The 14,376-nt window shown below is 42.4% G+C and overlaps 1 protein-coding gene across 4 annotated transcripts in view; it reads left to right on the top strand.

Annotated features, from left to right (window-relative positions):
• Positions 1-14,376, top strand: part of STXBP4 (syntaxin binding protein 4) — a 506,433-nt gene that overhangs the window by 97,757 nt on the left and 394,300 nt on the right. For all 4 annotated transcript variants that reach the window (XM_063961265.1, XM_063961264.1, XM_063961266.1 and 1 more), the window contains exons 4-5: positions 9,743-9,849; positions 13,538-13,682. In XM_063961265.1, the coding sequence (XP_063817335.1) occupies positions 9,743-9,849; positions 13,538-13,682 (252 nt within the window). The remainder of the gene's footprint in view (positions 1-9,742; positions 9,850-13,537; positions 13,683-14,376) is intronic.

Here is a 14,376-nt window from a genome sequence, read left to right on the forward strand (position 1 = left end):
AATATACTGGAACTAAGGGCAATTTACAATGCTCTAAGCCTAGCAAAGCCTCTGCTTCAGGGTCAGCCGGTGTTGATCCAGTCGGACAACATCACAGCAGTCGCCCACATAAACAGGCAGGGCGGCACAAGAAGCAGGAGGGCAATGACAGAAGCTGCAAGGATTCTGCAATGGGCGGAAAATCATGTGATAGCACTGTCAGCAGTGTTCATTCCGGGAGTGGACAACTGGGAAGCAGACTTCCTCAGCAGACACGACCTACACCCGGGAGAGTGGGGACTTCATCCGGAAGTCTTCCTCATGATTGTGAACCGTTGGGAAAAACCAAAGGTGGACATGATGGCGTCACGCCTCAACAAAAAACTAGACAGGTATTGCGCCAGGTCAAGAGACCCGCAGGCAATAGCTGTGGACGCTCTGGTAACACCTTGGGTGTTCCAGTCAGTGTATGTGTTCCCTCCTCTGCCTCTCTTACCCAAGGTACTGAGAAAAATAAGACGGAGAGGAGTAAGAACTATACTAGTGGCTCCGGATTGGCCAAGAAGGACTTGGTACCCGGAACTTCAAGAGATGCTCACAGAGGACCCGTGGCCTCTGCCGCTAAGAAGGGACCTGCTTCAGCAGGGACCCTGTCTGTTCCAAGACTTACCGCGGCTGCGTTTGACGGCATGGCGGTTGAACGCCGGATTCTGAAGGAAAAAGGCATTCCAGATGAAGTTATTCCTACCCTGATTAAAGCTAGGAAGGATGTAACCGCACAGCATTTGTATTTGTATTCGTATTTGGCGAAAATATGTTGCGTGGTGCGAGACCAAGAAGGCCCCGACAGAGGAATTTCAACTAGGTCGTTTCCTACATTTCCTGCAAACAGGACTGTCCATGGGCCTAAAGTTAGGGTCCATTAAGGTTCAAATTTCGGCCTTGTCGATTTTCTTTCAGAGAGAATTGGCTTCATTTCCTGAAGTTCAGACTTTTGTAAAAGGGGTACTGCATATACAGCCTCCCTTTGTGCCCCCAGTGGCACCTTGGGATCTCAATGTAGTTTTGGGATTCCTAAAATCACATTGGTTTGAGCCACTTGCCACGGTGGAATTAAAATATCTCACATGGAAAGTGGTAATGTTGTTGGCCCTGGCTTCTGCCAGGCGAGTATCTGAATTGGCGGCTTTATCCTAGAAAAGCCCTTACCTGATATTTCATTCGGATAGGGCGGAATTGAGGACTCGTCCTCAATTTCTTCCTAAGGTGGTTTCAGCGTTTCACCTAAACCAACCTATTGTGGTGCCTGCGGCTACTAGGGACTTGGAGGACTCCAAGTTGCTGGACGTAGTCAGGGCCCTGAAAATATATGTTTCCAGGACGGCTGGAGTCAGGAAATCTGACTCGCTGTTTATCCTGTATGCACCCAACAAGCTGGGTGCTCCTGATTCTAAACAGACTATTGCGCGTTGGATTTGTAGTACAATTCAGCTTGCACATTCTGTGGCAGGCCTGCCACAGCCAAAATCTGTAAAAGCCCATTCCACAAGGAAAGTGGGCTCATCTTGGGCGGCTGCCCGAGGGGTCTCGGCTTTACAACTTTGCCGAGCAGCTACTTGGTCAGGGGCAAACACGTTTGCTAAATTCTACAAATTTGATACCCTGGCTGAGGAGGACCTGGAGTTCTCTCATTCGGTGCTGCAGAGTCATCCGCACTCTCCCGCCCGTTTGGGAGCTTTGGTATAATCCCCATGGTCCTGACGGAGTCCCCAGCATCCACTTAGGACGTTAGAGAAAATAAGATTTTACTCACCGATAAATCTATTTCTCGTAGTCCGTAGTGGATGCTGGGCGCCCATCCCAAGTGCGGATTGTCTGCAATACTTGTACATAGTTATTGTTAACAAAATCGGGTTTTTGTTGTAGTGAGCCATCTTTTCAGAGGCTCCTCTGTTATCATACTGTTAACTGGGTTCAGATCACAAGTTGTACGGTGTGATTGGTGTGGCTGGTATGAGTCTTACCCGGGATTCAAAATCCTTCCTTATTGTGTACGCTCGTCCGGGCACAGTATCCTAACTGAGGCTTGGAGAAGGGTCATAGGGGGAGGAGCCAGTGCACACCACCTAGGTCCAAAAGCTTTTACTTTTTGTGCCCTGTCTCCTGCGGAGCCGCTATTCCCCATGGTCCTGACGGAGTCCCCAGCATCCACTACGGACTACGAGAAATAGATTTATCGGTGAGTAATATCTTATTTTTTTACTGTTAGGAATTTTTTCCCCACTTGTCTTATATAAATTTGAACTATTAATTTCATACTAACTTGTATATTTTATATGTAGTTTTTATGTAGTTCTAGTGATTTCTTACTAATATTTGGCTCCTTGTATAGGGCCATTATTTTTATTCACTTTTGTATTGGTGCGAATTACATTTTATTAAATTTTTACTACCGGTACTTTTATCCGAGTCTCCTCCAAATCATAAGACACCATTGGTCGCTTAAAATCACCTTATCCTCCTTTTCTTTTATGCTGTATATATATATTTATATTTCATGCTGTCGGCTGGTGTTCTATTGAATGCCACGTTCTGCGGCATGTTTGAGGTGTGAGCTGGTATGATACTCACCGTGTTTAAACAATAAATTATTTCTTCAAAATGTCCGTCTCCCTGGGAACAGTTCTAACTGGAGTCTGGAGGAGGGGCATAGAGGGAGGAGCCAGTTCACACCCATTCAAAGTCTTATAGTGTGCCCATGTATCCTGCGGATCCCGTCTATACCCTATGGTCCTTTTGGAGTCCCCAGCATCCTCTACGGACTAAGAGAAAAGGATTTACCGGTAGGTATTAAAATCCTATTATCTACCCTCCTGTCTGACACTGCAGTGCCTCTCCTAGATGGGCCAGGTGTTTGTGCCGCACACTTGTGTCGCTTTGCTTAGTCATACAGCAACCTTGGTGCACCTCTTTTTCATCTTTGCATCATGTGCTGTTTGTGGCATGGTTTTTTAAAGTGCCATCCTGTCTGACACTGCCGTATAAGTCACGGGTACTGCTGTATTAGTCCAGGGGTACTGCCGTATAAGTCCACCAATTGCAGAATTTTTGAAAAATGACAGGGGCGTGCAGGAGATGCTGTCAGTGGACTGAAATATTGTGGGCCACTTTTGACATTTAGCCACTGCATGCCACTAAAATGGGCCAGGTGGTTGTGTCGCTTAGCTTAGTCATACAGCAACCTCGGTGCACTTCTTTTTCTTCTTTGCATCATGTGCTGTTTGGGGCCTATTGTTTAAATCTGCCATCCTATCTGACACTGCAGTGCCACTCCTAGATGGGTCAGGTGTTTGTGCCGCACACTTGTGTCGCTTAGCTTAATCATACAGCAACCTCGGTGCACCTCTTTTTCTTCTTTGCATCATGTGCTATTTGGGGCCTATTTTTTAAAAATCTGCCATCCTGTTTGACACTGCAGTGCCACTCCTAGATGGGCCAGGTTATTGCTGAACCAATAGCAGTGCTGTTTTACCGGGACTAATGGTTTGCTGTAGGTTCCAATACAACCAGGGTCCGTGGTTTGCTCACAGCCAAAGTGGTAGATGGACTCCTTGTAGTGTGTAATGCGTTTCTCCGCCTGTAGTAACACTATCAGCGGCTTCCTCAGACACAATTATTTAGAAGCCCCGCTCATATGCTTTAAAAACCATATGCTCTCAGTGTCACTGCGCCGTCCTGAGCATGCGCACTTATTGTGCGTTCCAAGGCACAAAGAGTGTAGTCCCGGTAAAACAGCGCTGCTATTGGATCAGCAAAACCAACAGCGGAGGACTAAGGGGTTAAACTGTATATGTTTTGGAACCAGGTGGAATAATTTGAGAAAGGATTTTCGTTTGGAAAGCCACGGTGGGTGAGATACAACTTTACATGCATGTAAAATTTTGATCACAAGCCGTGCACAGCTGTGAATCACATGACTTTTTCAGTTATATCATCATTGAAATTCTAAGAGCCTCTGCAATAAGGACAGTGATACATTGTATTGGACTTGAGGCTATATGTTGCAATAAGAGCATAAGAAAAGAAGTATCACATGTTTCCAAGTCGTACGAACAAATCTATATTAAGAATATCATGCATAGGTCTCAACAGTATATTAATTTATGTGTGATTTTTGTTTTTTTGAGTAAGTAAATATGCTTTTTTAACTTAATACACATGACCGTTTAGAGTGTTGTATATGAATTCATTATATATTTATAAATACAAATAATTATTTGTTAGTGGAGTAGCGCATCCCCAAACATTTTTTCTTCATTTTCAGGACAGCTTTAAGATTATTGCTTAGATATGGGCGGTCTTTTATACAGGTTGAGTATCCCATATCCAAATATTCCGAAATACGGAATATTCCAAAATACGGACTTTTTTGAGAGAGTGAGATAGTGAAACCTTTGTTTTTTGATGGCTCAATGTACACAAACTTTGTTTAATACACAAAGTTATTCAAAAATATTGTATTAAATGACCTTCAGGCTATGTGTATAAGGTGTATATGAAACATAAATGAATTGTGTGAATGTAGGCACACTTTGTTTAATGCACAAAGTTATAAAAATATTGGCTAAAATTACCTTCAGGCTGTGTGTATAAGGTGTATATGTAACATAAATGCATTCTGTGCTTAGATTTAGGTCCCATTACCATGATATCTCATTATGGTATGCAATTATTCCAAAATACGGAAAAATCCCATATCCAAAATACCTCTGGTCCCAAGCATTTTGGATAAGGGATACTCAACCTGTATAAGGTTTTCAAGCCCCCCCTTCCCGACAAGGCTGTATAAAGGGCATTTCCGGCGGACCATGAGTTTTACTGAAATTGGCCATGAGCTGGGCTGGCTGAATACTCCCAGCAGGCTGTCAGTGATTAGACAGCTGTTGGGTGTCCGCTCCAGCGTATGCCTGTGTCTCCAGTCCTGCAGTATTGTGTGTGTGACCAGTCATGACACACGTGTGTATGACGTCAGATGCTTAGAGAGAGGAGCCGTGATGTGCACAGGAAAAGCGTGAGGTCTTCCAGGGTATTTTATTATAGTATTTTAATTTCCTATAACATCCATCTACTTCAAATTCCAATCAGGCGGGAGTGGGGGATGGGTGGGGGGGGGGGGGGAGGGAGTGTTTGGACAGTGTTATTTTAAGTACTGTGTCTAACACCCACCTGCTACAATCATGGCTGGGGAGGAGGCACACACTGACTGGTGATATAGCAATATGCTATAATACTCTATTTTAAATACTACCGTGTATGGGAGATGCCTGCTACAACCAGTGGAGGACTGATATATAATCAATATATTCACACTAACTGAGGGTTGTAATAATGGGTATTATACGGGATGGGGGACCTGCTAGGCTGCTACAAGCAGTAAGGAGGGAGAGAAGCACTCCATATAATGCAGTCAACACTAATGTGATTGGGTGTAATAATAAGTATTATAAGGTATGGGTGCCTGGCCTGCATTATATATCAGTGCACCCCTCAGTCAGTGTGACTGTATTGATTATATAACAGTGCCTTTAGTGTCAGTGCCTTGTCAGACTTTCATTACACGAAGTCTGACAAGTTAGTGAACTCAATACCGTGCAGTAGTGGATTTACCACTAGGCATCCAAAACAGCTGCAAGGGCCTGGCGGGTCCCAAGGAGCTTGCGGACAGAACATGGAGTCGGGAGGGCATTTCTGATTTCCAGCGTAAATGTCCAAGTGCTGGGCTTGCTGTATGTTGGCCTTCAATGTATACTGCCAGTCACGGATTGCATCTGGCTTTACTAACGCTAAGTGACAAAACGATAATTAGGAGCGCTTGTGTATATATATTATGTGTAGAACGCACATACCTGTTAAAAAAGAAAAGGGTTATTTTGAATGTTACAGCTCTTTTGTAATTAATTGGTAGAACGGAGATAATTAGCGGTATAATTAGCAGTGTATCCGGGTTGTTATGGACAGTCTCTATATGCGGGTAATACTTTCCCTACTGTCCCTAACTGTACCTTTTGCGGCTTGATGTTCCAGCCTGTCCGGCCGCCGCAGTAGTAACAGGTCCCGTCTTTGCTGCTGCTCTGGCCGCTTCGGCTTGATTTCCCCGTGCGGCTTTTAATTCCCGAGCGTGTCAGCGTTTGCATGCACTGGCAGGGCTCCTCCGTCCTCCGTCCTTCACCGTGACTTCTCCAATGCGTTTCGGGTTCAACAAACCCTTTAACTAGGTGTTGAACCCGGAACGTGTTGGAGAAGTCACGGTGAAGGACGGAGGACGGAGGAGCCCTGCCAGTGCATGCAAACGCTGACACGCTCGGGAATTAAAAGCCGCACGGGGAAATCAAGCCGAAGCGACCGGAGCAGCAGCAAAGACGGGACCTGTTACTACTGCGGCGGCCGGACAGGCTGGAACATCAAGCCGCAAGAGGTACAGTTAGGGACAGTAGGGAAAGTATTACCCGCATATAGAGACTGTCCATAACAACCCGGATACACTGCTAATTATACCGCTAATTATCTCCATTCTACCAATTAATTACAAAAGAGCTGTAACATTCAAAATAACCCTTTTCTTTTTTAACAGGTATGTGCGTTCTACACATAATATATATACACAAGCGCTCCTAATTATCGTTTTGTCATATAGTTTATTATTATATGGAGCTGCTGACATAATAAATACAAGCGCGGCAATTTTTTCCAATATCAATTTACTAACGCTAACCTGGGTGGCGAAGTTTACATGGGGTGGGGCCGTAGGTAAAATCTGCCACCGGTACTAATTGTGATATTGTATACCACAAACCATGATATTTATTCTCATTTTTATTTTATTATTGTGTTATTATTAATAAAGTTTTAAATACAACAAGATTATTCCCTGCGAGTAGACAGTGCTCCCTACTTCAGGTTCTTTCAGGGTATTACATTCCCATTGAGACTGCCACCAATTCCCTTCTGAGTTGGTACCTACAGTATGTATACCAGTTCTGTTCCAATTTCATTCTTTTTCAAATTTCTTCTCCTCCTCAGATTGTGTTTATGTTCATTGTATGTTTTCTTTGGTCAGTATTTTGTCTACTGTTGTATATGGCATAATCTTAAATACCAAAGTCACAAATACTGTATATAAAAATACAATTGTATAAAATATTTAAAAGTTAAAAAAAAAAGATTTTTTGACAATTTTTCAGGTGAGACGTTATAAAGAAAATGCTTATGTGATGTGTATACAGTATGTCTTCTCACATATTCGCAGCTCTAGGTTGTGTTAACAAGCTCAGATTTCCACTGGCGTAATCAGGTCAATGTAATGATTCTGCAATGACATAACGGTGTGTTATCATGATGAACTATATTCAGTGAGCGTATACACAGTACTAACCTAGATTCATATGGCCTCAGTGTTCCCAATGACCAGGATTAGGCAAACACATTACATTAATGACTTCACATAGAAAGAATCACTTTTACCTTAAAATAAATTTGTGTTCTTTTTTTTTTTTCTGGTTTCAATTCGGTTGCAAAACTATTTTCATTATTAGGCGAAGCTCACTAAAAGTGATTTCTACAGACTAAGGGGTAAATGTATGAAGCGGTGATAAGAGCGGAGAAGTGAGCCAGTGGTGATGTTGCCCATGGCAACCAATCAGCACTGAAGTAACATCTATAATTTGCATACTGTAAAATTATACAGAGCAGCTGATTGGTTGCCATGGGCAACTTCTCCACTGGCTCACTTCTCCGCTCTTAATCACTGCTTCATACATTTACCCCTTAACTCCTAAAAGTAATTTTTTTATGTGAAATTGCACTGTGTACCCTTTTCCAGAATGATCAAAGTGTAGTCATGTGTTTTCTCCCCAACTCCCTTTCAATGACTAAAAGCCAGTGAAATGTAGATATCCAGTGTGACATATACTATTAAAAATTAAAATAAGATTGTCAACTTGTATAAGCAGGGCCCTCTACCCTTTAACCTCTGCACAATTATGTAGCTATGCGAATTTGTATACTGTCGGTAGTATTCTGTACTTTTGTCAGCTCTATATCCTTGTATGGTGCTATGGAATCCTCATGGCACACAAAGATTATCTATCTATCTATCTATCTATCTATCTATCTATCTATCTATCTATCTATCTATCTATCTATCTATCTATCGTGACCAGAATCGCATAGACCACAGTAGAATCAGCTTCTGGATCACTTCCCTCCTGCTGCTCACTGACCAAGGAAGGTTTTATGGTCACATGACTTTTGCAGAGTACAGCACTCTGCCGGTTTCCTTTCACTTTCATACCAGGTAATTGTCTTTTGTAATAGAAGAAAGTCATGGCTCAACATCACAGGATTGGGAGACCTTGGGGCTGCAACAGCTATAATTTTAGCACCACCAGCAGTTGTACACGTCCTTTTAGAACCACCAGCAGTTGTATACGGGTGTACTTTTCCACATCCCCATGGATACACAGTACTTCACTGAGGGTAACACCGGATCCCCCCCTTTTGGTACCGAGTTAGCCGACACATGGGACACTTCAGTACCGGTATCAATCAAAGCCCAAACCTTCCGGCCTTCAATTTGTATGGCCATTCAGAACAAGGTAGTCTCTTCTGGAGAGTCAGTGATGCCAACTTACTGATAATAGGTCGGGTTAATATACCCTGTGCTACAGTCCATCAGTTCACCCCGGTGCGGACAGTCCCGGCGTACATGACCGGGTTCACTGCAGTTATAACACATGACTGGAAGCGTTTTTTCTGGCCTAACTGCTTGGACATGGGTCCTAGGTTTAGGAACTTGTCAGTACCCTTGCTTGGGTTTATTCAACTTTCCCAAGGTCACAAAGCCACCCCCTGGCCTATCACCTGGGCAGCTTGACCACCATCAGCAGCATTGCTTCTTGTGTGTGAAACCCTTTTAGTACAAACTGACAGGTGCCTGCAATCAGCTGCTTCTCAACCCTAGCCAACAACAACACATGGCCTGAATTCTCTCCAGCCACAATCCTGCAGTTCTACACCTATATCAGATTTGTGCTGTCTTTGTCACAATATAGTGTGTGTGAGCATGTATACATGTGTGTGTGTATATATATATATATATATATATATATATATATATAGGCGCGCTGCAGCTTCCCTGAGATGATCAGCAGTGCGGGTTGTGTGCCCAGAGGTGTGGGAGAGGTCTGACAGAGCTTGTCTGGATTTGATTTGAGTATATTATACCATATGGTAACCAGCCCACAGCAATTTGCTGTCTGGTACGAGTTTACCTTAGTGGCTTTTAGCTGTCTTTTAACAAATGCGTGACTGTGAATAAATGCATTTATGCACTATGAAGCATCTCCTCCTTATCTTTGTTTGACAGATTTTATATATATATATATATATATATATATATCTGTCAAACAAGGATAAGGAGAGGTCCCTTCATAGTGCATAAATGCATTTATTCACAGTGGTTTTCTTCCATCATGCATCTCATACCCAATGTAAAAAGAATATGTAAAAACCTCATTTTAATATGCTGTATCAAAAGCCAGAACAGTTGTAAAGCATTTTTTAGCGCACTACTGTTTTTGTAACATTTCCATTGGCTGTACAATATGTGGCTAGCGTGTCATTGGTTTTCTGAGTTACATACTCCACTTAATTAGGGAATGGTTTTTAATGCCTTCAAGTCGATAATTCTCTCCTCTTTAATTAGGATGGACGATTAAGACCTGGAGACCAACTTGTATCTGTGAATAAAGAATCATTGATTGGCGTGTCATGTGAGGAGGCAAAAAGCATATTAAATAGAGCAAAATTGAGGTATAATTTTTTCTATGCTTTTTTGTAAACTACTGCTCTATTTGCCTGGACCATATGTACTCAATAAATTGACTACTTCTATCTTTGTGGTTTAACAAGCATTTATACAAGAGCATTTTATTTTTCTTTATTTGTGTTGGGAAGTTTTGCCCATTGTTATACTATTTTCTATCTTTGTTTGGACGACGGTGTGGTTATGTCTAAACCACAGCAGCATATTTGTGGTTCCTTATATTTCCACCCTGTTTCTATCATCCTCTGCCCATCTAAATGGAGGTTTAGTAAGATAAAATAAATAAAACTACCTGCAGTAGAAGGTTATATACAGTGTGTGTATGTATATATATATATATATATATATATATATATATTCTAGAAATGCAAATCAGGAGAGCACACTTGTGAATGTCGTATAAAAGCAACTTTACTTAGTGTATATATCCACATCCATGTAAGTTTAAAAAGGCACACTTAGCTGGCCCCCCAGAAATGATCACTCCAACGCGGCACACTCGCTCAACATGGATGTCCTCTGGTAAAGCTCACCGCTGGCTCTGGTACTCAGCAGTTGATGTCCAGCCGTCTACGTCAGTAAGTCGCGCACAACGCGTTTCGTCGTTAATGGACTTCATCAGGAGGTGTGATTGTGGTCTAATAAAGCTCCGTTTTTAAATGCCCAACGTCACTCCTCATTGGATAACCACTTGATTATGTATAAAATTTCCAGCTGGTGACTGCTGCTCCTTTGTAGGAAAACACTCCCCAGCAGTGGATTCCAATCCAGCTCCAAGTGTTTAAGATAGTTTGGTATAAGAAAAAGAGGATTAATCAGTCACTCAGTGATTTCTTCAGGTGCTTCATTAAGTAATAAAACAAGTGATTTTACTAGGGGAGCATTAAGTACTCATGCCAAAGGCACCGTTACAGAAGTAATTTTACTAAAACGATTTTCTACTACTAAGTGTTAGCAATGGTATGCAAGCTCTTTTTCTTATACCAAACTATCTTATAAAAAATAGCCTTGTTAGACCACAATCACATCCATCAAGTCCATTGACGACGAAACGCGTTGGGCGCGGCTTACTGACGTAGACGGCTGGACGTCAACCGCTGAGTACCACAGCCGGTGGTGAGCTTTACCGGAGGACATCCATGTTGAGCGAGTGTGCCGCATTGTAGTGATCATTTCTGGGGAGCCAGCTAAGTGTGCCTTTTTAAACTTACATGTATATGGATATATACACTAAGTAAAGTTGCTTTTATACAACATTCACGAGTGCGCTCACCTGATTTGCATTTCTAGAATTGGATTTCTCCTAGCTGGAGTGGATGAGCCTGCACTGCATGTTGAACTATACAATCTGGAATAGAGTGTGTGCACGGACCTCACCTGTTCATACATACACACACACACACACACACACACACACACACACACACACACACACACACACACACACACACACACACACATATACAGCTTGGCTTCTTTGCTGCGCCTAGGTGCACCAAGGTTTATTAGCATAAGCCTTTCATCTATTGTTCTCAGTTGAAATACAATACAGAGAGAATAATACAGCAGGGGATTAAGTCAGACTGCCCTGGCTCAGTTAATCCTATTAAAAGCACAGATGAGCATGGATCCATCTGTGTGTGAGTATGTATGTGTATATATATAATACATATACACTGCTCAAAAAAATAAAGGGAACACTTACACAACACAATGTAACTCCAAGTCAATCACACTTCTGTGAAATCAAACTGTCCACTTAGGAAGCAACACTGATTGACAATCAATTTCACATGCTGTTGTGCAAATGGAATAGACAACAGGTGGAAATTATAGGCAATTAGCAAGACACCCCCAATAAAGGAGTTGTTCTGCAGGTGGTGACCACAGACCACTTCTCAGCTCCTATGCTTTCTGGCTGATGTTTGGTCACTTTTGAAAGCTGGCGGTGCTTTCACTCTAGTGGTAGCATGAGATGGAGTCTACAACCCACACAAGTGGCTCAGGTAGTGCAGCTCATCCAGGATGGCACATCAATGCGAGCTGTGGCAAGAAGGTTTGCTGTGTCTGTCAGCGTAGTGTCCAGAGCATGGAGGCGCTGCCATGAGACAGGCCAGTACATCAGGAGATGTGGAGGAGGCCGTAGGAGGGCAACAACCCAGCAGCAGGACCGCTACCTCCGCCTTTGTGCAAGGAGGAACAGGAGGAGCACTGCCAGAGCCCTGCAAAATGACCTCCAGCAAGCCACAAATGTGCATGTGTCTACTCAAACGATCAGAAACACACTCCATGAGGGTGGTATGAGGGCCCGACGTCCACAGGTGGGGTTTGTGCTTACAGCCCAACACCCTGCAGGACATTTGGCATTTGCCAAAGAACACCAAGATTGGCAAATTCGCCACTGGCGCCCTGTGCTCTTCACAGATGAAAGCAGGTTTTCACTGAGCACATGTGACAGAGTCTGGAAACGCCAAGAAGAACGTTCTGCTGCCTGCAACATCCTCCAGCATGACCGGTTTGGCAGTGGGTCAGTAATGGTGTGGGGTGGCATTTCTTTGGGGGGCCGCACAGCCCTCCATGTGGTCGCCAGAGGTAGCCTGACTGCCATTAGGTACAGAGATGAGATCCTCAGACCCCTTGTGAGACCATATGCTGGTGCGGTTGGCCCTGGGTTCCTCCTAGTGCAAGATAATGCTAGACCTCATGTGGCTGGAGTGTGTCAGCAGTTCCTGCAAGACGAAGGCATTGATGCTATGGACTGGCCCGCCCGTTCCCCAGACCTGAATCCAATTGAGCACATCTGGGACATCATGTCTCGCTCCATCCACCAACGCCACGTTGCACCACAGACTGTCCAGGAGTTGGCGGATGCTTTAGTCCAGGTCTGGGAGGAGATCCCTCAGTAGACCATCCGCCACCTCATCTGGAGCATGCTCAGGTGTTGTAGGGAGGTCATACAGGCACGTGGAGGCCACACACACTACTGAGCCTCATTTTGACTTGTTTTAAGGACATTACATCAAAGTTGGATCAGCCTGTAGTGTGTTTTTCCACTTTAATTTTGAGCGTGACTCCAAATCCAGACCTGCATGGGTTAATAAATTTGATTTCCATTGATAATTTTTGTGTGATTTTGTGGTCAGCACATTCAACTGTGTAAAGAACAAAGTATTTAATAAGAATATTTCATTCATTCAGATCTAGGATGTGTTGTTTAAGTGTTCCCTTTATTTTTTTGAGCAGTGTGTGTGTGTGTATATATATATATATATATATATATATAATGTTTTTAAAAAAAAATTCAATTTATCAATTGAAATTGGAAATATCTATCTGTAATGTGTGTGTATATATTTATATACACACAGATAGATATTTCCAATTTCAATCGATAAATTGTGTACTACAGCTGCAAAAATAGGCTCCATATACTGCATTGTTAAATGCTATATACATAATGAGAGGACTAGTAAGTTTTGGATGTCTTATGCCTTGTTATGATTAGGTTCTACCAGGACATTGTATTGTTCTTTATCTTCTTTATGTACAAATATGTACATATCTTTTTAGTTTATATTTCTTTAAAACCTGTTTTAAGCCTGAAACTCCAGACATTTTTAGGAGTAGATGGGGTGAATGTACCTGACACTGTGAGATGTCTTCTACACCCTGCAGGAAGTGGTCCTCCTGGGAGATCTCATTCATCAGACATGGGGAAACACATCTGGACTCCTTGTTACCAACAGAGAATGCACAGAAGCGAATGGACTTTGCCTCAAAGATGTCTTCTACGCCAGATTCTACTAAAACCAATATGCCAGTAAGTATAGAAATATGGCCAGCTGCTTCATATATTATGTCCTCTAGACATAATATACAAGTTGATTATATATGAAAATAATTTTCTTAACCAGAGCTGTATGGTCGTAGCAAGTCTGCAAACCCTTGTGCCAAGGTCATGTGGAAAAAAAGATATTGGACAGAGTAGGAAGCAAAAATTTAGAAATTAAGAGTTAAGTATATTTAATGATGTCTGTGTAGAGGGGCTGCTATTTTATTTATAAACATTTACTTGCATAGTGTCAATATATTCTTCTATGCTTTACATTTGTAAAACTAAACAGTAGTAAAACAAGACTGATAATAAGAGACAAAGAGGTAAGAGGGCCCTGATTGCAAGCTTACAAGCTATAGATGTGATTGAGCTACGGGCATGTAATTGTCAGTATTTGGTTTTTTTTGTCTCCAGTCATATTTTCATTAATGTTGTTCTAAGTAAGAAAATACCTGTAGTTGCATCCACTGTTTTAAGTCTGGTACTAAGCTGAGTTGTATCTGAGCTCTCCTAAAGCACAAGGTAGAGTCAAAGATTCAGATGCATCCTCATACACTATTGCTGCAGTCGTGTCAAACATCACTTCTTGGTGCAATAAATCCTTAAGGCGCAGATCCCAATGACTGAGAAGTAGTTGTGTCTTCAATTTAAATTTTATTACAGATGTTTCATAGAGAAA

The sequence above is a fragment of the Pseudophryne corroboree genome, chromosome 3 (assembly GCF_028390025.1).
Source record: "Pseudophryne corroboree isolate aPseCor3 chromosome 3, aPseCor3.hap2, whole genome shotgun sequence".
NCBI lineage: Eukaryota > Metazoa > Chordata > Amphibia > Anura > Myobatrachidae > Pseudophryne > Pseudophryne corroboree.